Source organism: Trachurus japonicus, chromosome 1, assembly GCF_045865225.1.
Source record: "Trachurus japonicus isolate A0001 chromosome 1, Traja_1.0".
Classification (NCBI taxonomy): domain Eukaryota; kingdom Metazoa; phylum Chordata; class Actinopteri; order Carangiformes; family Carangidae; genus Trachurus; species Trachurus japonicus.
The window spans coordinates 39867985-39888690 of record NC_140907.1 but is presented as its reverse complement, the minus strand read 5'-3'; the positions used below and the strand labels follow the sequence as shown (position 1 = coordinate 39888690).

Here is a 20706-nt window from a genome sequence, read left to right as displayed (position 1 = left end):
GTCACCACATGGGCGGATGTCAAAATCCGCCCGTCAACGCAAATCCTTCAGCTAACCTTAAAGTCTTTTTCTGATCTTCTTCTGGTTTTATGTCTTTAAACAGATTGTCTTCCGGAAGATCAGTGATGTGAAACGTGAGGAGGAGGAGATGCTGAAGAGGAAGAATGAGGCTCCTCTGAATCTCCCCCCGGACCACCCGGTGCGTCGACTCTTCCAGCGGTTCCGGCAGCAGCGGGAGGCCCGGCTCGCGTCCGAGCGGGTCGGCCACGGCTCTGGTGACGTGGAAAAAGGTGGCACGGCTCACCTCGAGCAGCAGCAGTCCAAAGGTCCAGAAGTCCTCGCCTCTACGAGTATCACCATGGTGACAGAGAACCCAGCCACACCCACCACCTCCTCCTCCTCTTCGTCCAGAACCTCCAGCAGAGTCATCCTCCACACTCCATCCACCGCCGTCATCCAAAACGGAAACTTGACCGGCTGCAAATCCGCAGAGCCGCCGCCTAAGGCCAAAGGCTGGGGACGGTTCAAGGAGTCGGTGGTGAAGGCGGAGTCGTGGAGCAGCGTCTCCAAGGCCGAGTCCATGGAGACGCTGCCCGACAGAACTAGTAAGTCTCACGACGAGACGTCCCTCAAGAAAACCGACTCGTGTGACAGCGGCATCACAAAGAGCGACCTTCGTTTGGACAACGCGGGCGATGCCAGGACGCCACAGGAGCGCAGTCCGGTTCAGTCCGAGGAGAAGGAGAGGGTCTTCTGTCCGATCCCGGAGCAGAGCATACAGGCCTCGTTCCTCGAGCTGAAACAAGAGCTGAGAGGAGACATCAAATCTCTGAACGGTCGAATGGCGGCGCTGGAGGGTCAGTTGGCCGAGATGCTTCGACTCCTTAAATCCCGCAAGTCGTCGGGCTCCTTCTTCGAGATCTCGCGGCCGCCGTCCCCCGACTCCGACAAGGACAGCGTCTCTTAAACTGAACATGGTTTTCGGCCTGTGGGAGTCAAAACTTGAATCGTTCAGCCTCTTGATGTCAGAGAGGAAGAGTGTGAAGCTGTGCTCATGGTCGTCACTGGCGATATCCACACGGAAGACTAAAGCACTTTGGTAGATTCGTAGCATCACTCTTCTGTTTGAGACGTTACGGACTGAACTGACGTCAGCCTGAAAAGAGTGCGAGTCGGATTTTTACTTTGATCAGAGTTTATAGAAAGCGTCATGGCAGTCACAACAGCACCTTTGGTCCTCAGGAGGGTTTGGAGCCTGCAGACCTTCACATGATATCGGCAATAATAACAGAAGGCTTTAAAAGTTGTTGTTTTGAACGGGGGTTACTATGACACTGTGATTTGGTGGCTTTGATGAAGTCTGGTCCACAAGGTCTGTCTGTCTAGCTGCTCAGAGCCTCCGGATACCGACTGGTCCATTCTCAATGTCTGTACTCTCACTCAAGAGGTGATGCACCGCAAAGCAAACAGGGCTGTGTTTGTTTTTTATCAAGTTTCAGACACCCTGTTGATTCATTTGCTACAGTTTTCACAAATAAAAGTCAATTTAGATGTCAGTGTCAATGCACCTGAGGAAGACTGATTTTACAGATTCACAAACCTTTAAAACTCAATGGCGTCCATGTTTTCACGTGTTCCACATACTTACAGTTGGTGTCTTTCGGTGTAGCACCGTCTTAACAACCGCACGTCATCATATCAAAGCCGTTGTTATGTGATTGAACAACAGTCAAGACTAGAGATGGCCTTTCAGTCGGAGCAAGAGGCTGCTGAACAGGTTGAGGAACACTGTGTGGACCAGATCTTGCACCTGATGGTCGATGGTTTTTGCTTGGTGAGATGTGACAACAAAATGTCACCACCACGTTCATGCAAACTGAAACACTGTGTCTTTGATTATTGGGATGAGCAGCGTTTATAGGAATGAATGTGAAGGATTTAAAGTGAAAATGAGGCCAAAAATGTTACTGATGTTGATGTTCCTGCACAGAGCTGGACGGACGTTTGAAAGGTTTTAATATTGTTTTTTTTTTATTATAGGAATTTGCATGTATTCAAATGAAAGAGTCTCCACCTCTGAGTGGAGATCATATCTACCATTTCCAAATTCAAACAACACCAATAATAATGTGATTTATTCAGCTCTTGAGTCTGTGGTTGCCTGAATGCATCTGAATCTGGACCCACACTCTGTGATTCAGGTGTTTTTTTGGAAATGGTTAATGCTATTTAAGAATATACAGTGTTGAGACCCCATTTCCACTCGGCACCTGGATATCTGATCACAGGCCTCACAGAGAAAAATAGGGGTACAGAAGGGGGACATTTCTGTACTTAAAGGTACAGTTCTGTCCTACTGTAGCCTATAGGGCCAATTATTGTACTCTAGAGTACCTATGTGTACCTTTTGGGGGTAGAAAAGGCACATAAATGTTCCAGAATAGCAAAAGGTACATATATACGGTATTTACCCCCTAAAGGTACATTATCAGAGACAGTGTGTTAGAAAAAATTAGTAGCTTAAGTAGGAGTCTGGTAACCTATGAGGCGACTATTAATATGATTTAACATGCAGACGGTCGTGGGATCGATCCTCGCTCTGGGCAGGTCGCAGAGCAAACACACACACACTACTTGTACAAGTACAAGTAGTACAAGTATACATTGTACAAGTACAATTGTGCACCCAGCATCTAAAGGGTATAATACCCTTTAGATGCTTGTATTTAAACTGGTACATTTTGAAAAGGTACAAAAATGTCTCTAAAAAAGGTATGCCTGGAGCGACAAGGGTTTGTACCCTTTTGAGTACATTTCCGTACTTCTATTTTTCTCTACCTGGTAATAAGTAACATTATCTTAGTCTTTAATCTTAAGTGGGCGGGGTTGGTGGACATTTCCACAGGGTATATCCACGAAATTGAAGGTCACCTCTATTTATGTGTGTTTTCTCCAGGACTTTGACTCCAGGTGGAAATGGGGTTTTATAGGTATCATATATCTCTATCGGCAACTAAAACCAGTCAACTGGTTTTGGTTTTCAGTCTGTCTTTTCTGTGTGTTTCATTTCAAATTTTTTTGTCTTTGAGTGTAACTGCTGGAGGACTTGACTTCTGTCTGATCAACAGACTCCATCATGTCAGGGAAACAACCGACAGTCCAGCACTGTGAGAGTTTTCCTGCAGTGAACACACGCGGTCTCACTGGTTGGTTGCAAACAAGTTGAACATTCGGGTAAAAACACTGTAAACCGTGATGTTACTGTCCTGACCAAACCAAACAAAACCACATTACCTTCAAGTCATGAAAAACTGCTGATGTTGGATCTACTATCTGAAAGAAGTCGCTGCAAAAACTGACAATTACTTCCTCTCTGCACTTTTAAGGTTTCACTAATGATTGAAGCTTCATTGAATTAACCGCTAGAGAGCAGGAAAGTCTCGTAAAATAAGGAAATTTCTACTGCGTTAAGAAGTCACCGGTGTGTTTTGGTCTCTGGCAGGACTCTGGTTCGGTCGGTGTTAGAGGTGCAGGTCGGTCAGTGCCTCCTCTGGGAGAGATGTCGTACCTCTCCTCAGACTTTTGCCTCTTTGTAGTAACTTAATGAGTCTCTGTCCACTGGTGAAGGACAATGTTTTCTCTCCAGAAGTCGCTGGTTCTGCCTCCGAACGCTCAGCAACGACTTGTAGCAACTAAACCATCTTCGGTGTGAAACGGAGGCGTGAAACATTCTCCTACGTTTTCACCGTTGGACAAAAGTCCACAGAACAGCGACAGCAGCGACTGTTGATCCATCGGCTGGTGTCGTTTGCTTTTTGTGTTGTCGGTCACGATTTGTGAGCTGAAACCTGATGATTGTTGTTTTTGAACTTCTCGGCTCAATCAGATGTTTCTTTGCTTTTTAGCTTTGATGTCTTTGTTGTGCCTCCATCAAAGGTTTGAAAACCTTAATGACTTTATATGCAACCATTTTTTCCTTTGGCTCGTCTCTCCTTCCTCTGGTCAGTTTGTCAGGTTTTACGCCCAGAACATCTCTTCAGTCATCTTAGAGATTATTCTGAGAGCCCAGACACGACTGCAAAACTCAAAACAGGCAGAAAAGGTCCTTGAACTTTGGTGAACTCCAACTCACCACACCATCCTGAACCATCTTCAGTTTTATAGAAACAAGCATGCACTGCTCCACAGAACAGCTGATGATACAAATAAACTTTAACTTCCTATTCAAGAGCAGAAAATGAAGCAACTGTTGTTAACTTACAAAGAGACCATGTTAAGTGCAGTAGTTCCTCAACAAGGACCTCCAGATTCAGTTTTTAATTCCTGCTGTTTTTTCCTCCATGGGTTTCCCACTGACTTCCTGTTGTGTGTTTGCTACTCTCACCTCGATCACAGCGACACCTACTGGCCACCGCAGTCTGTTCACTTCAAACGCTCTGTTGTTGATGTTTCTGAAGTGAAACTTTGAATCCTGGAGTTTGGGTTTAGTGCTTAACGCCATCTTTGTCAGTACTGACACTGTATGCAGACAGACACCTGCTGACGGAGGTGAAGACATCCAAACATACTTGAATCTTGTATCTCCCACCGAACTTTGTCTTCAAAGACAGGTGTTTTCCAGTTCTGTACAATCAAGAGTTTTCCTGTTGTTGCGTCTTGTGGACATTAGGGAAACAGCAGGAGGATGCAGAAATACCAGGATGATACTTTACCACCGTCTTCTAGAAGTGGAGAAGACCCACTGGATGTTGCAATGGTCTGCATAGCCACATATGACTAACGGTGCGTTCACACCAAACGCGATAAACGCCACAACTTTTCATTAAAAGTCAATGTAAATGACGCAATGACACGCGATGGCGCGTCGGGCGGCGCGTTTCGGGCGATACGAGCGACGTGATGAAGCGTCCATCGCAGCCATCGCATCATCGCGTCCATCGCTTGAAGTTGAAAAATTTGAACTTTTCAAGCGACATCGCGTGACGCTGTGCCGCGACATCCAATCAGTGTTGATATTCAACCACGTCACCGACACAGCTGCAGACACACATTTCAAAACATGGTGGAGAAGAAGATCACTGTGGCTGTAGTCTCGCTCACCAGACCCTCCTCCAGAGAAGAACTGTGGCTGTGTAAAAAAACAACAAAAAAAAACAACAACCCCGGGGCTGTGTGTGTTTTCCTCAGATCAATAATATACATCCATGGCCGTTTCCCGGAGCTTTTCCTACAACACAACGACGTACTTTTACCGCAATCGTAATAAAAAAGCGATGAAGCGATGGTGAAAAATGTGATAAATGTGTCAAGCGACGCGATACTCGCATTACGGGCGATGGCATTGCGTCCATCGCGTTTGGTGTGAACACACAGATTAGGTAAAATGGCGTCTACGTTCACTCTGGGTTTAACCGTTTTTAGTCAAACCAGATTGACAACCATATAAGAATATCCTGTCAACCCCTTGTTCTGCAGTTTAAAGTTGAGTATCATCTGCAAACATGATGACAGAACAAGCGTGAACACCCAATCCTCTCACAGCTGAAAAGCTCGGCAGTAAAAATGTCAAACGTCCAGAGCATCGTCGTGACACATTTGATGCTTTTCAGAGGAAATGTAACCTGACGTTTTCAAATGTTACTCACCTGACATGTCTAAATGATAATCTGAGATGTATGTTTGTCTTGACCGTGGTTATCTCGTGTATCCCGTTTTAGGTGTGAAATGTAATGTGTCATCATCATAATATGCAATTATTGCCATATATGCTGTTTTGTACTGAGCGACTGGTCTCTGTTTGTGGCACTTTGTGAACCTCACGCTGTCCCGCGAGCACCGACGGTTGTCGACACTGATGCACTTTTTTTGATCGTCTGTCGCCCCTGCATGACGCTGCTGTCTGACACTTGTTTCTTTGTTCAAATGAAAGACTGAAACCGAGCTGACTTTGCCTTGCTTCTTGAATATCTCTGAGGACTTTGAGGTTTTGGTTCTCTCTAAACTTTTACTACCTTCTGCTGTCGGTCACATGTATGTAACGACCGCCGTCCGTGCATGAAGAGCACCTCAGTGTTAAAATGGTACAAAGTCTTTATTAATATCATGTATGCACTGTTTTGGAGATTTCACAATACTGAGGAAAAAGCTTGAGAGAAACCTTGTAGTAACCACGGATATACACATGTTCTTAATTTGTTCTTCACTTATTGTCAGGAATGAAAATTGTATCAGCACAAAGAGTATTTATAAAAAAAAAAAAAATCACATCAAATGTCAAAAATAAATTATTTTATACTTTGTACCTCTTGTAGTTTTGTTCGGTTTGTTTGGTTGAACTAATTTTGACAACTGACCATCAAAGACAAGTGTAACTCACAGAGACAAGATATTAACAGAACATTTAACTGTGTATAAAACAGCAGTTTAATGTGTAAAAAAAAAAAAAGTTACATTTGATTATGCAAAATGTAAACTTACATTTTCTGAGTGATCCAATAAAAGAAAAAAGAGCAGATTTCAGAATAAAACACTCAGAGAAACCAAATCCTGCAAGTTGTTGGATGGTGGGTCCAGGTGGTGAGGGGGCGGGGCTTAGTTGTGACATCACAAAGTGACAGGAAGTCCTGACGGCTGGTTTTAAGGCTCAGTTTCTGAATACAGGCTGTGTGCATTTCTCTATGGACTGAGGCTTTGATACTCTCACAGTATTAATATAGAACCTAGAGCTGCTTTATAATCACACTACACATGGACATCTACCTTTATACTGTATGGAGCTTTAATACAAACATCTACCTTTATACTGTATGGAGCTTTAACACAAACATCTACCTTTATACTGTATGGAGCTTTAATATAAACATCTACCTTTATACTGTATGGAGCTTTAACACAAACATCTACCTTTATACTGTATGGAGCTTTAATACAAACATCTACCTTTATACTGTATGGAGCTTTAACACAAACATCTACCTTTATACTGTATGGAGCTTTAACACAAACATCTACCTTTATACTGTATGGAGCTTTAACACAAACATCTACCTTTATACTGTATGGAGCTTTAATATAAACATCTACCTTTACACTGTATGGAGCTTTAACACAAACATCTACCTTTATTTTGAAGGCGCTTTTAACACAAATAACAAAGATTTAAAGGCTTTTACAAATATACGGTATATAATATTGTTCATGTGAACTTGGGGTCGAAAATAAATAAATAATGCAAAACACAAATTCCAGGAAATGAATAAATGAATCGCAGCAGGTGAAAAAAAACAAAACAGAAAAAACACCTTTGATTCTGTGATCACATCTAATATCACCTCACGGTTAATTAATCAACTGTGTTGCTATGGTTACTTGCAGTTAAACTTCCTAATCACAAGCTCTGATTTGGTGAAACTATTTTTGATTTGTCCAATTAGAGAGCAGTTTTGTGTTTGTGTGGTCATGGTTTAATTGTCAGTCATTGTTTCTAATGTGACTGACTGTGTTTCTGCAGCAGCACTGGAACCTTCAATCTCAAGGTTATTGTGTGTTTTTTTTTTTTCTTTTTTCTTTCTTTTCTTCTTTTTTCTTCTGTGTTTTTAACCGTGGACCTGTTTCCTGTCTCCATCTGTCTCTGCTCCTGAGCTCATCTCATCTCATCCCATCTCCTCTCCTCCTTCTGGATATTTTCCAAACCAACAGGGAATCCCTGAACCTGAAAAAAAGCTGCTTTCTGCAGAGCCGGCAGCTCCCTCCCTCCCTCCATCCTCTCCTCCTCTCCCTCCTCTCCTCCTCCCTCCCTCTTTTCTTCCTCCTCCTCCTCATTTGATGATCTGCATTGCAGTGCCAGCCGTCCTCCCCCTTCCTCCTCCTCCTCCTCCTCCTCCTCCTCCAGGTTGATCTCTGCAGCAGCGAGTGAACAGCAGGGTGATCCTCATCCTCTCAGCCTGGGACTCAACATGCCTCCCCTCCTCTCCTCTCCCCTCCCCTCCTCTCCTCTCCTCTCCCCTCCCCTCCTCTCCTCTCCTCTCCTCTCCCCTCCTCTCCTCTCCTCTCCTCTCCTCTCCCCTCCCCTCCTCTCCTCTCCTCTCCCCTCCCCTCCTCTCCTCTCCTCTCCTCTCCCCTCCTCTCCTCTCCTCTCCTCTCCTCTCCTCTCCTCCTCTCCCCTCCCCTCCCCTCTCCTCCTCCTCCTCTCCTCTCCTCTCCTCTCCTCTCCTCCTCTCCCCTCCTCTCCTCTCCTCCTCCTCCTCTCCTCTCCTCTCCTCTCCCCTCCTCTCCTCTCCTCTCCTCTCCTCTCCTCTCCTCCTCTCCCCTCCCCTCCCCTCTCCTCCTCCTCCTCTCCTCTCCTCTCCTCTCCCCTCCTTCCTCCTCCTCTCTGCTCTGCATCATCCTGAGGCCACAGCGCCCTCTGCTGACGAGGCAACCGACACTGCAGGTTTCACCCTCTCTCACACACACACACACACACACACACACACAATCACACAAAATCAATGTGACGTTAATGAACAGAGGAAAAAGTTTCTGGACTTTAATAATGAAACTTTAATGAACTCACTCACTGACCATTAAATCACAAAGTTCACAGGATCATAATGATGACGCAACTGGACTCAAATGTCCTTCAGGATAAAAAACAAAGTGATGGCTTTTTTTACATCCAAAAAAAGGTCAAAGGTCAACTGAAAATGACCTGATTGATCCTGGCAGTTTGAAAAAAGTTTGAGTTTGAAAAATCCACATGTAGCCTACAAGAAAACATAGATATACATACACATAATAATACATAAAAACAGTACAATATAAAGCTGGCGGAAGACAAAAATGAAATGACATAAAATGAAAATAATCAAGTAAAGAACAAGTTCCTCAAAACTTCACCTAAAGGTTCTGGAGAGTTTTTAAACTTGACCTGATGATTTCATTTTATTTCGATTTATTCCTTTTCATGATCATATTTACATGATGTACACATAGTAATTATCATAAATGAAAAGGAGCAGGATGAAGAAAAACATATAGTACCTGCCCCTTTCTGTAGTTATAAATGCATTGGCTTTGTTATTATACACTATTTAAAAAAAAGAAAACTCAAAAATAAGATGATGAAACATATAATAATAACAAGAAAACAAAAAACAAGCAAATTGTGGCACTGGAGACAAAGCCAGAGGATTGATGAGGTCATCCTGAGGGGAACATGAAGAAGTGCATCATGGGAAACCGACCCGAAGAAGACTTTAGGAGCCGGAAACAAGATTGATTTCAAAATAAAAGTAGCTCCCCACATACAGCTTTCAGTTCCTTCTAAAAGTGTTGGGGGTCAATATGTGACAGAGCCCCCTGGTGGTGGAGGAGGAGTTCTGTTCTTTCACTGCAGCTACACAACAACAACATCTCTTTACTTTTTATTTTGTGTGTTTTTTCCTGTTCTTACTTCAGTAAATTGACCTGAACACAGACGTCACACAGATTTTACTCGAACGAACAACCTGGGGCCTCATTTATCATTGTGGATACACGCTTTTTTACACGCTCTTTCCCCCATTTTGTGCGTACGCACTTTTCTCCGCCTAATTTGGGATCTATCAAACCAAAACTTGTCGGGAGTAAGAGCAAAAATTTACGACCAGTCCGACCATGGCGTACCGGCATTTACACGCTTTTTGAAGAACAGGAGGAATTGGCGACGCCGCTGCAGAGTCAGAGAACTGCAGTATGCGAGGGAGAGAGGAGCGCGGACACTGTTTGAAGTAGCAAGTGGTGGTGATGATGACGACCCCCCCCCCCCCCCCCACCACCGCCGCACACGTGTTGACGTCGGCACTTTACATGAAAAGCACAGCGACTCAGATTTTTCCCCTGTGCATTTACACTAGTTTGCTCCTAAATACTGGCTTTATAAAACGAATTTCGTTTTCTTTTGATATCATATTGATATTTTTCCCTTGCATGTAGGCTACACCTCTTCCACAACCAGTCTGTCCAGTCTGGAAAATAATTTCTGCGACGTGCGTGTGTTACGTAGCCAGACTGGACACACACAAGCAAGCAGCAAGCCCAATAATGTCGGAGCAAATCAAAGCAAATGAGAAAACATGATCCATATTTTTTGTGTGAATAATATTTATTGTATTTAACAAAACTGGGTGCTGCCCAACATCATTTTAGGAAAAGTCACAGACTGGTGGACTTCAATGTTTTTTTGTTTTTTTTAAAATATAGGCTATAGCTATGCACAAATGAAAATCAAAGTCTTCCAGTGAACGGAAGTTGGGGGTTAGTGGAAAGGGGTGCAAAGTACTGACTGGCAGTGGAAACCCTGCTTTAAATTATTATGACATAATCTAAAATAAGGGGCAGAATAAATATGATTCTTCTTTCTGTTCTGTTTCATTTAGATTTGGGAGTTTTTTGTTTTTATTGAAGCCTTTCAATGCAAGATGATGTTTCTGACTGATATTGCCGTGTTACCGTGTATCTCGCTTTCAGAGAAATTCCGCTTCTTTCTCCGCTCTCCGTCCGTCTGTTGTCTTCACCGTCTTCCACTGACGTCATTCCACAGGTTTCCAGAGTGCACATGGCTACTTAATATGCACGTAACTGATTTGCATTGACCACATATGGTTGAGTGGGGCTGTTTAGGGGGCTGGGTATGAGGCGTGTTCTCATCCACGCTTTTCTCAGGTCCGGTGTGATCTATCAAGGGAAATACCGTGCAGCCGTGTGTACGCGGAGTTTGATAGATCTGAAAAGAGTGTATATTTTTTGGTCGTACGCACATTTTGCCTTTCCGTCGTACTGAAAATTTAAGAGGACTTTTACACGCTCTTTGATAAATGAGGCCCCTGGATGTTCACAGTCTATGATAAACTTGAATTATCTATCCTTTAACATCAACACTACAATAAGTTGTGTTTTAACTCTGCTTCCTCTTTGTAGATGATGTTCAGCAAAAAACCTCAAAACTTCACTTCAGGAAAATGAAAACGGCCGTCGATCGGGCCCCAAAGAAGAGTTCATCACCAGCTCAGAGGAGGAGGAGGAGGAGGAGGAGGATGGATGGTAAGAAGATCAAATTAACATTCAGTGTGTAATCATATGAAGCTTTAATCATCACAGAGAGTTATGAGCTCAGATCTTTCAACAGCTGAATCTTCATCCGACGGTTCATTAGTTTCATTAGCGTCGCACTCGTCTGCTCCATTGGCTCATTAAACCGTCTCATTAAAACGTCAGCGTCAAGTTATTCCTTGTTACATAACATTGTACAGAACTCTTTGAACTAACGTATTCATTCCCAGACCAATCAAACCGCTTCAGAAGATTAAATAAGGGAAACAAAATTACATTTATTTTGAAAAATCTGTGTCGTTGGCGTCACATTTTGATAAAAAAATGTTAAAAAGCAACTGTTATTACGTGAATTCTCTCAGAACCACAACACCTGGACACCTTTATAACATCTACCTTTATGCTGTATGGAACTTTAAAGTGATACGCCAATTTTTTTTTTTCATGTCTTGCCTCACTCCCGAGTCCATGACCAGCAGATAGACACCATCCTTTCCACTGTGCGTGCAGTAACCATGGAGATAGAGCCGTATCGCAGTAATTAGCTTAGCTCAAACACTGGAAGTGTATGGGTAGTGTTAGCCTGCCTCCTATTAAAGTCGCTAATTAGCTTAGCTCAAACACTGGAAGTGTATGGGTAGTGTTAGCCTGCCTCCTACCCAAGCTGAAACCAGCAGTCAGAAGCTGATTTCATTTTAGCTCTAAACTCTGTAAATATATCACGTTATCCACATTTCAAACATTTTTAGGTGAGAAAGTAGCCATTTAGATCAGCAGTGTGTCGTTAATTTGTCTAAATAGCTGTTTACAATTTTGTTGGGGTGAATTTGGCGCTACTCAAGCTAGCCGTTGTGACCAACGCACTTCCGGTTACTTTCACAAAATAAAACACCCGTTGCCCTTTACATACAGAAAACCATGAGGGGCGGTGCGTGGCGCAGTGGGTAGAGCGGCCGCCCCATGTAGAGGCTACAGTCCTCGCCGCAGGCGTCCCCGGTTCGAATCCCGCGTCGGGCAGACCTTTCCTGCGTGTCATTCCCCCTCTCTCTGCCTCCCCATTTCCTGTCTATCTCTACTGTCATCACTATCAAATAAAGGCAAAAAAGCCGAAAAATATACTTTAAAAAAAAAAAAAAAAGAAAACCATGAGGATAGAATTTGTGCTTTTACTTTGAAACAGGAAGCTAACCTACCCTCGATGTAGCTAGCTTGAACCAAAATAAAGCATCTTTGCTTGAACCCTCCATTTTGACCGATCTCGTCCCGTTAGCGGCATTTGACCGCTCAAGATGCCTTAGAGAGTTTTGTCAGCTCTTTGATGCAAAGTTGACATTGTTTGAGATGTTTTTGTTCTGAGAACTTGACATAATTTTTTAAAGTTTGTCCATTAGGTCTGCTATGACAGTTTAAATTGTCTTCATGTCAAGTTGTCAGAACAAAAACATCTCAAACAATGTCAACTTTGCATCAAAAGTGACATAACTTACTGAATGACACTTAACCACAGCTGTCAGAAGTATTCATTGATGTTTATGACAGCTGTTATGTCAATCTTATGAATACCTATTCAAGTAAAGTGTTACCGATGATTTTTTCTTTTTCTTTCTTTTTTTGTTGTTGCCACATTTATACAAATGTCTTGTTCTTCTTGTTTAAAAGATGATGATCACGATGGAGTCTCATCTGTATCTGCACTGAACAGACAGGATGTTGGTGTGTGAGACTTGTTGCAGCCTTCAGGCCATAACCTCCTCCTCCTTCACTCCCCAACACCCCCCTCCCTCTCCTCCCCCTCTCCCCCTCCCTCCCCCTCTCTCCCCAACATCTTTTTATTATACCGGTCACTGCCGGGCGTCATGGCAACAGGTGAAGTCTGCTCCCTGATTGGCCGTACACACCCGTTTTGCCGTTCGCAGTCAGAAGTGCTGAGTGGACCCTCCTTTTTAAAGCCCCCCCGACCCCCCCCCCCTCCCCCTGCCCCACCCCACCCCACCCCGCCCCCTTGCCCCCTCCCTCTCCCTCTCCCTCCCTCTCTCTCTCTCCCCACCCTCTCTCCCAGTTCACGGCCTCCCATTATTTAGCAGATTTTGTTTTTGCATCCTGGCTGAACCTTCTAGTGTGGGAGGAAAAAACTGCAGCGGGATCATATATGTGCCTCTGCAGGGACGCCGGGGGCATAACCTAACAAATGTGTGGGGTCAATTGGTAAGGACTGCTTTCTGTTGTGTTCCTTGTGCTGCAGAGGTTAGGGAGCGGAGGTAGAGTTACTGCTAAGTTGTTACTGCTCAGGAGGAGGTGGAGGAGGAGGAGTGGAGGTGATGGAGAGCTCGGATGTGGAGCACGTCGACGGGGACTCCACGTTCCACCTGTAGATCGTTTTCTCTCTTTCGAAAAACTCGGTGAATTTCACGGCCTCACGGTCACAGTGAGAACTTTGGGAACTCCTGATGAATTTAAGGCAAGTGTTTCGGTTTTTACTCGTCGTTGACGTTGACGCCGCAAAAGTTGTTGTTGTTAAGAGATCTGAAAAAACAACTTAGTAGTACCTCTATTCTCTCTGCCACGTAGTACAACGTGTGAGTGAGTGTTTGTGAAAATAAACTTCTCACCTGGATCACTAAGTTTTGGGGATGAATGGTTCTTTTCATGCTGGAACAGACAGAAGGGAGCGATTGTGACGTTGCTGATGATGATCTGTCAGCTTGTTTGTTAGGTGACTCAGATATTAAGAGTGAGCTCCTCTTGCTCGCTGCTACAGGCCGGACGGACGAGGAGAATGTCAAAGTTACCTGGTTCCTCTGACTCTAAGGACGTCGGCGACCGGTCAGTAACAGAAAACAACAAAGATGTCTGCTGTGGAGGAGGAGGAGGAGGAGGAGGAGGAGGAGGAGGAGGAGGAGAAAGAGGAGAGAGGTTTGGTACAACTTGACCAGAAGGAAAGAAGAGCTACAAAATGGATTTGTTTGGATTTGATTTGGATTTGTTTTTAACTTAACAGCTGCAAGAAGGTAAGGAAGGTAGAGAACCTGCTTTTACTAGATGGATCTACAGAGGAGAGGGGAAAACTACCAAGGAAAGAGAAAACATACAAGATAAAGGTTGTTGTTGTTTCTTTTTTTCTTTTAAAAAAAAAAAAAGAGACAAGAACAAGAGAAAATGAAACGAGAGAACACAATAGAAGAAAAACAAACCAAACAAGAGGAGACAAAAGGAACAAGAGAAGACTAAAGAGTGAAAGGTAAAGACGAGGTCAGCAAGAGAGCACAGGAACAACGCTGCATCGTGAACTTCCATTCATCCTGAAGAGGAGGTGAAGAGAAGATGGCCGCCGCCGCCGTCGACTACAACTCAGTTAAACGTCAAGAAGTCAAGAAGACAGTTTCTCCTCTTCCTCCTCGAAGACGAAGCTAAAAACCGGAGCTAATTCATGAGGATAATGAGGGATAAAGGGCAGAGGGGGGGTTAGAGGGAGGGGGGGGGTTAGAGGGAGGGGAGGGGAGGGGAGGGGAGGGGGGGCACAGGGTCAGCTACACAAACAATGTTACCCTCGCTACATTTAACGTCAAGCCCTCATGCAGGCCACAACAATGGCGTCAGCGCGGCCCGTCCACGTCTGAACGTTGCTAGATTTCTCTCTGGCTGGTTTCAACGTGCTCGAACAGCAAAGTGCAAACAATTGAGAGGAGAGGAGGGTTTTTTTTTTTTTTTTCTGTTTTCCATCGCGCTCAGCAGCCTCGCCATACTCGTATAAAAACACAAAGGTCCGTCGCAGCAGCTGCCGTGGCAAACAAACAAACAGACCAGACAGACAAAGAAAGAAAGAAAGAAAAAATAGCTGCAGTTTGTGTTATTTCTCAGAGAATGTGAAGCCGAAGGAGCTCGGAGTCTGAAGGAGGTTGAGACCTGGTGGCCATGAGGCTCCGGTGAGGAGAGCAGCTGGGTGAGACGCTCTAATCCAGGGCTTTACCACGTAGGGGAGGAGAGGAGGCGACTGGCCGCTCGGCCCGTCGGTCGGTCCGTCGGGTCTTGGACCACAAGGCGCCAAATCTTGGATTGAAAGTTGAACAAAAAGGTCACAGGGTCGGGGTCAGGCAGGAAGTCGGCTTTCTGTGCAGCAGGAAGAACTGACCGGTCGATTGACAGTTTCTGCAACTCTAGAGAGTCGGTTCATTCTTTATCATCTTAATGCACTTGGTTCCCAACCTTTTTTTGGCTCGTGACCCCATTTTGACATCACAGATTTCTGGCGACCCCCCCGGCCGCCAATCATGTGTCAGCTCAGATATTTGTTTATGCTGCATTTTATATGACCTCGATTTATATTTGAGAAAGTGAAAGTATAGAATACAGTTGTTTAAGATTGTGTGTGGCGTTTTTAATCATAATTTTAAAAAGAATAGTAATTGCTTAAAAGAATATTTTTTATCAATTAGTAGACATTTTAGGCGACCCCATGTGAAAACACTGTCTTAATGTGATAGTGAATGAAATGGGGGGGTTTGGAGACATTTCACTTCTTTTTATTTATAGATTCTTAAATGTAAAAACTGCAAACTTAACAATTTTTGGTGTTTTGGCTTTTGGCTGCAACATCTTCATCAGCTGCCAAATGAAAACATGTCTCAGATGCTACTTCACGTAGCTACTTCCTGTCAGGCCAATTGGCGTTCAAGGATAGGCCTACATCAGGTTTATTACAAGTCGTGTCTGAATTTTGCAGCTTTTTTGCTTCATATTTATGATCCATGTTGTTGCAGAGAAGGTCGAGTCTGAGTTTCTGAGCTGAAGGTTGATCGTTGTTGATGCTGACGTTCTGCAGCTTAACGTAGAAGTATCGTACAGGACGTAAAGTTGTTTAGTTGGTGTTGAAACTGCTGCTGATGTCGACAGATGTTTATGTTTCCACATCGACATTATGCTGAGTTGTTTTCCACTGGTTTCTGTTCAGCACACACAAAAAAGAATCTAGAGACTGATTTGAGAGAAGCATCAAAAACACAATTTCCCATTAATGTGACTGGGATTCAGCATTTTCTGTTTGTTTCCCATCTTCTCTCAGTGTTCTTGATCATAGCAGAAACTCAGCCTTTAGTTTGGAGCCACAGTTAAAAGCTGAACGTGTCAGATCTTTGGAGTCTCTGCAGCTGGGCTGTCACTGAACTGAACCACAGAATATTATGTATCTGCTCAAATTCATCTGTAAAATCTGCTAATTAGATGTAAACACAAAGTACAACAAAGGCTGATGGGAATGTCATTAGTTTTGCTTGAATTTGTCCTTTTGACCCAAAACTGGTCAAATTAAAAATCATCATCAATGTTTAAACCAAATTTCGTCCATTAGCTGTCGAGATATTTCATTATCGTGGCCTTAGAATCAAACATTGAACGTGAACGTGTTTGAAGTTGTGTTTGACTCTAAAGGTCCAGGAGGGTTTCCTGTTGTCTTTGTGCTTTCATAAACCAGCACCAAGTAGAAGATGAGTGATACGTGGATGTGGATGTGAGCCGAGCTCCTGGTTGTAACTGTCCGCTGTGCTTCCCGCAGGTTTCCCAAGGGGACGCTACTGAGAAGCTGGCTCACCAAGTCGCGGCCCAGGTTGCTGCTGCTGATCGCAGGGTTGAAGAGGCCTCAGGTGACCCTCATGAGGAGGAAAAGGATGAAGCGCACAAAAGTAGCAAAGGCCACGTAAGCGGTAAATATGGCTTATGTTGCATGGAGGAATGCTGAACCCCACCATCAACGAAAAACACAGGAGTTCGGTAGAAAAAAGGAGGAAAACGCGACGTTTTACGCAGCAAAACCAGGTTTACGCCAACTCACCAACTGGATTAAGTAGAGTCGGTTGAGCCTGGTGGAAGTTCACGATAAGAACTAGGACGACTGTGGAGACTCGTTGGGTTGAGGTTTCACTCAGAGGTTTTTTGGTAGTGTCGTGTCGTGCTCAGACTGATGCACCTTGAGGTCAAAACTACTCCAATTAACGGCAATTAACGAGATCTTTCCGTCGCTGTAACCTCCAACAGCCACACCGGAGATACAGCCTGAAGACTACCGGCCTTCAACACCATCTCTGACTGGTGCATTAGTGGATAAACTCAGATTAGGACTTGTATCGATATATTGAGGAAACATCTGTTGACAGACCGGCTCTAACCGGTCAAACTGGCAGATATGGTTAATATGGTGGACCAGTCATTTACATCAGCATCAACTCCTAGAGGAAGTTGCATTATGACTCGTTTGAAGCTTTACTTTTGGTTAATCAACAGCTTCAAGTTACACAACTCTGAGTAAAAACCCTCTTGTAATGTCTTAAAAATGGAAAGAAAGGTTTGAAATATTCTTAATGCCAGAGAAAGTTTCACTTTTACCCCAGAAAAAGCTGCTGCACTGCAAAAACTCAAATATCTTACCAAGAATATTTGTCTTATTTCTAGTCAAAATGTCATTTCTAGTCAAAACAAATCTCATTCTACTTAAGATAAGACTCATGACATAAAAAGCAGCTTGTTTTTAGACACTTTTTACTTCTTTCAAGCAGATTTTCACTTGAAATAAGTAGAAAAATCTGACAGTGGAGTAAGTTTTTCTTCCTTCACTGGCAGATTTTTCTACTTATTTCAAGTGAAAATTTGTTTGAAACAAGTGAAAATGATCTAAAAACAAGTTAATTTTTAGGTGATGAGTCTTATTTTAAGTGGAAAGAGATCAGTTTTGACTAGAAATGAGACAGATATTTTTGGAAAGATTCCAAGTTTTTGCATGAAGCCTCTTTTCTTCTTCTTGGATGGGTATCACAGGGAAACTTTCCAAACAGTGGTCTGTCCATGTGTTTCCTGTTCAAAGGTCTCAACTAGAAAGACGTTTGAAACAGGATTCACTGACTTTCTCAACATGCAAAACCAAAAAGCAGCATTAAATCTAATCTGACCTCTTTGAAAGAACCAGATAGAAGACCTGAGGTACCATTGTTCTTCGAAGGACTTTTCATTGGTTTTAATGGGGTTTTGTGTTCGGCTTGTGGTGCTTTAATAGACTAGTGTCCAGTTGTTAGAATCACTGAAGACTTCCCACAGAAGTACGTAGTGTTTCTGTGTTCCCTGTGTCTGTCCGTTTGGGTTTTCTTGCTTGTCGTCAGTATGAAAACAAGATAAAACGATGATGTGGTCCATTAAAAAACCAATCCTGTTTCCTGTCTTGTCCCAGAACCTGCAGCCGAATGCCCCACTTCACCTGAGTCCTTAGCGGAGAGGATCTCCTCGTTAGATATGGAAGACTTAGAAAAGGAAGACCTGTGTGTTGGATCTTTTCCCCGGCAACGAACTAAAATCCACCAGGAACCACAAAACAGAGTGAAGCCAGAGAACAAACCACAGAGATCGAGACCTCCAGACTAATCCGGATTACACCAGACCTGGACTGCCAGCTTCACCCCCCCACCTTCTCCAAATGCACATCTGTTTTGGCTCATTAGACTGTAATGACTGTGGCCTGTACATCATTCCTCTCCAAAGGGAAACTGCTGCTAGCCTATAGCACACGCCCAGCTTGTCCCCCGTGTTCTTTAGTTCAGACTCTTCCAGGTTTCCAGGTTGATGTGTTTGAGTCTCAGAGGAGTAAAAAAAAAACAAAAAAAAAAACAACAGCTGCTGATTAAACTCTTAAATCTGATGGGACGCCAACTCCTGCCTCACATTCTTCTGTCAGACCAAAACTTGTCAAGCTGCTCACTTCCACGCGACACCAAAGCTTTATCACATTTCACCAAGGAAAGAAAAACCTTTCCACATCCAACACTCGATGATACTCAGATGCTAATAGGCTGCTAATCATGGCGTAGTTTGCAATATAGAAATTTGCTTAATTATCTGTACTGTTGCTGCAGGATATGAACTTGAAGTCTGAAGAGGTTTTTTTTTTTTCTTTTCTTTAAGTTTTCCCCCCCATTTTATTTTTCATGAAGTGGGTAGAACAAGTTTTGGAAGAAGAAGAAATCACTTCATTTTCATTGTGTTTGTCTGTACATGACTGTATAACACAACTGGCTCAACCGGTGCAGTGTCTGGAGAAATTTTTGCTTCATGTGGGATGATTGGATTTCTTAAAGCCAGGGACGTCGGTGACTGATCCTAATATTATCTTATATATACAAGCCTCAGGAAATGTGGGGATTGTGATGTTTGTCTTCCAACAACAGCTGCCTTGTTGTTGATGGTACCACTCAGATTTAAAACAACAACGACATCTAGCTGAAGATATACTTTCATCAAAAACTGAATTGGTCGAGGAGGGTCCCAGTCAGAAATATCAGATATTGGAAAGTCAGAGATCTGTGTAACGATCTTACTAAAACTGTGACGTAATGGTGTGCTTGAAAACTAGTTTGATTTATTTGAAGCATTATATGGAGGAAAGAAAGTATTAAATAAAATGCAAACAAAATTTTCTTTTGTCCAAGTGAAGCCTTCAGAGTCTCATTTTTGTTGTTTTAGCTTCAGTGCTGCAGACACAATGGAAACGCATAGATGTAGCTTGTCAACTGTTTTTAGGCTAGCTTCATCTTCTTTGAGTCCGCATCGTGCTGTGATGAGGTCAAAAATGAATGAAAAACATCAAAGTGATCATAGTAACCACACTCTGTAACAGTGCGGCACTGACTGCTTGTGTTTTGACTTGTTGCTAAGCAGCTATGTTGCTACATCGTGTTAAAAACCAAGCGTTTCTATCAGGGTAGTAGCTTCCTAGCATGAAACTAACCGCTAACAGGTTAGATTTTCTTAACGTACATTAGCTTTATAGTCATAATTACAGTCACAACTAAAACTGAAACATCTGGCGAGTTAGCATAAACATCGTGTTTCAATGGTTCACTGATGTTTTTAAAGAAGGTCCCAAATAGTCCAGGCAAAATAGCGTTTTCCGACAGACTAATTGTAACAGAATGTTTTTTACCATCCATCATTTCTTTGAGGTGTCCAGAACAACATACTAAAAGTCCTAAGAAATCCTAGTTGGGGAAATATGTTTAATTCTCATAAAGTCTATGGTGCCAATAAGACCAGACAACAATACACCCCAATGGGGCTATTTTTTTTCCTTTACTGCTATCACAATGAAACTTTACACAATGAAAGTATACATGAAATGTAAAATTTTTTGTATTACAAGTTTCTTTGAAAATGAATTTGATACTAAATATATATATAATATAATTTGATACTAAATATACTAAAAGTCCTAAGAAGTCTTCTTAGGACTTTTAGTATGTTGTTCTGGACACCTCATAGAAATGATGTATGGTCAAAAACATTCTGTTACAATTAGTTCTATTTTTGGGTCCAAAATGAGCTAGATTGCCTGGACTAAAAGATTAATATTCAAATTACACACACTGGGTATTGAGTTATGTTATTCTACTGTAATCTAACTACAGAAACATACACATTTTTTGTGTTTTAAACTAACTCAGTGTTCAGAGCTCTGGCTACAGTGAGCTAGCCGTAACTAGCTTTATTACTCCCATTACACACCCATGAATGAGGTTAAATATGCGTTCCTGTTAACTGATTTATTTGTGTGGAAACAGGCACATGAACCCATAACTGTTCTTGATAAATAATAGATTTTTTTAA

The 20706-nt window shown here is 43.0% G+C and overlaps 1 protein-coding gene and 1 long non-coding RNA gene across 3 annotated transcripts in view; both read left to right on the top strand.

The window, feature by feature from the left end:
- The window catches only part of LOC146992604 (voltage-gated delayed rectifier potassium channel KCNH1-like), a 73179-nt gene extending 71722 nt beyond the window's left edge, over window positions 1-1457 (top strand). For both annotated transcript variants that reach the window (XM_085787668.1, XM_085787659.1), the window contains one exon: window positions 104-1457. In XM_085787668.1, coding sequence (XP_085643794.1) covers window positions 104-967 — 864 coding nt within the window. In that variant the 3' untranslated portion in view covers window positions 968-1457. The remainder of the gene's footprint in view (window positions 1-103) is intronic.
- Window positions 1458-13653: 12196 nt separating this feature from the next.
- Window positions 13654-19096, top strand: LOC146992603 (uncharacterized). The gene is made up of 3 exons (XR_015037246.1): window positions 13654-13893; window positions 16619-16766; window positions 18281-19096. It is a non-coding gene; the product is annotated as an uncharacterized LOC146992603 (long non-coding RNA).
- The last annotated feature ends 1610 nt before the right edge of the window (window positions 19097-20706 follow it).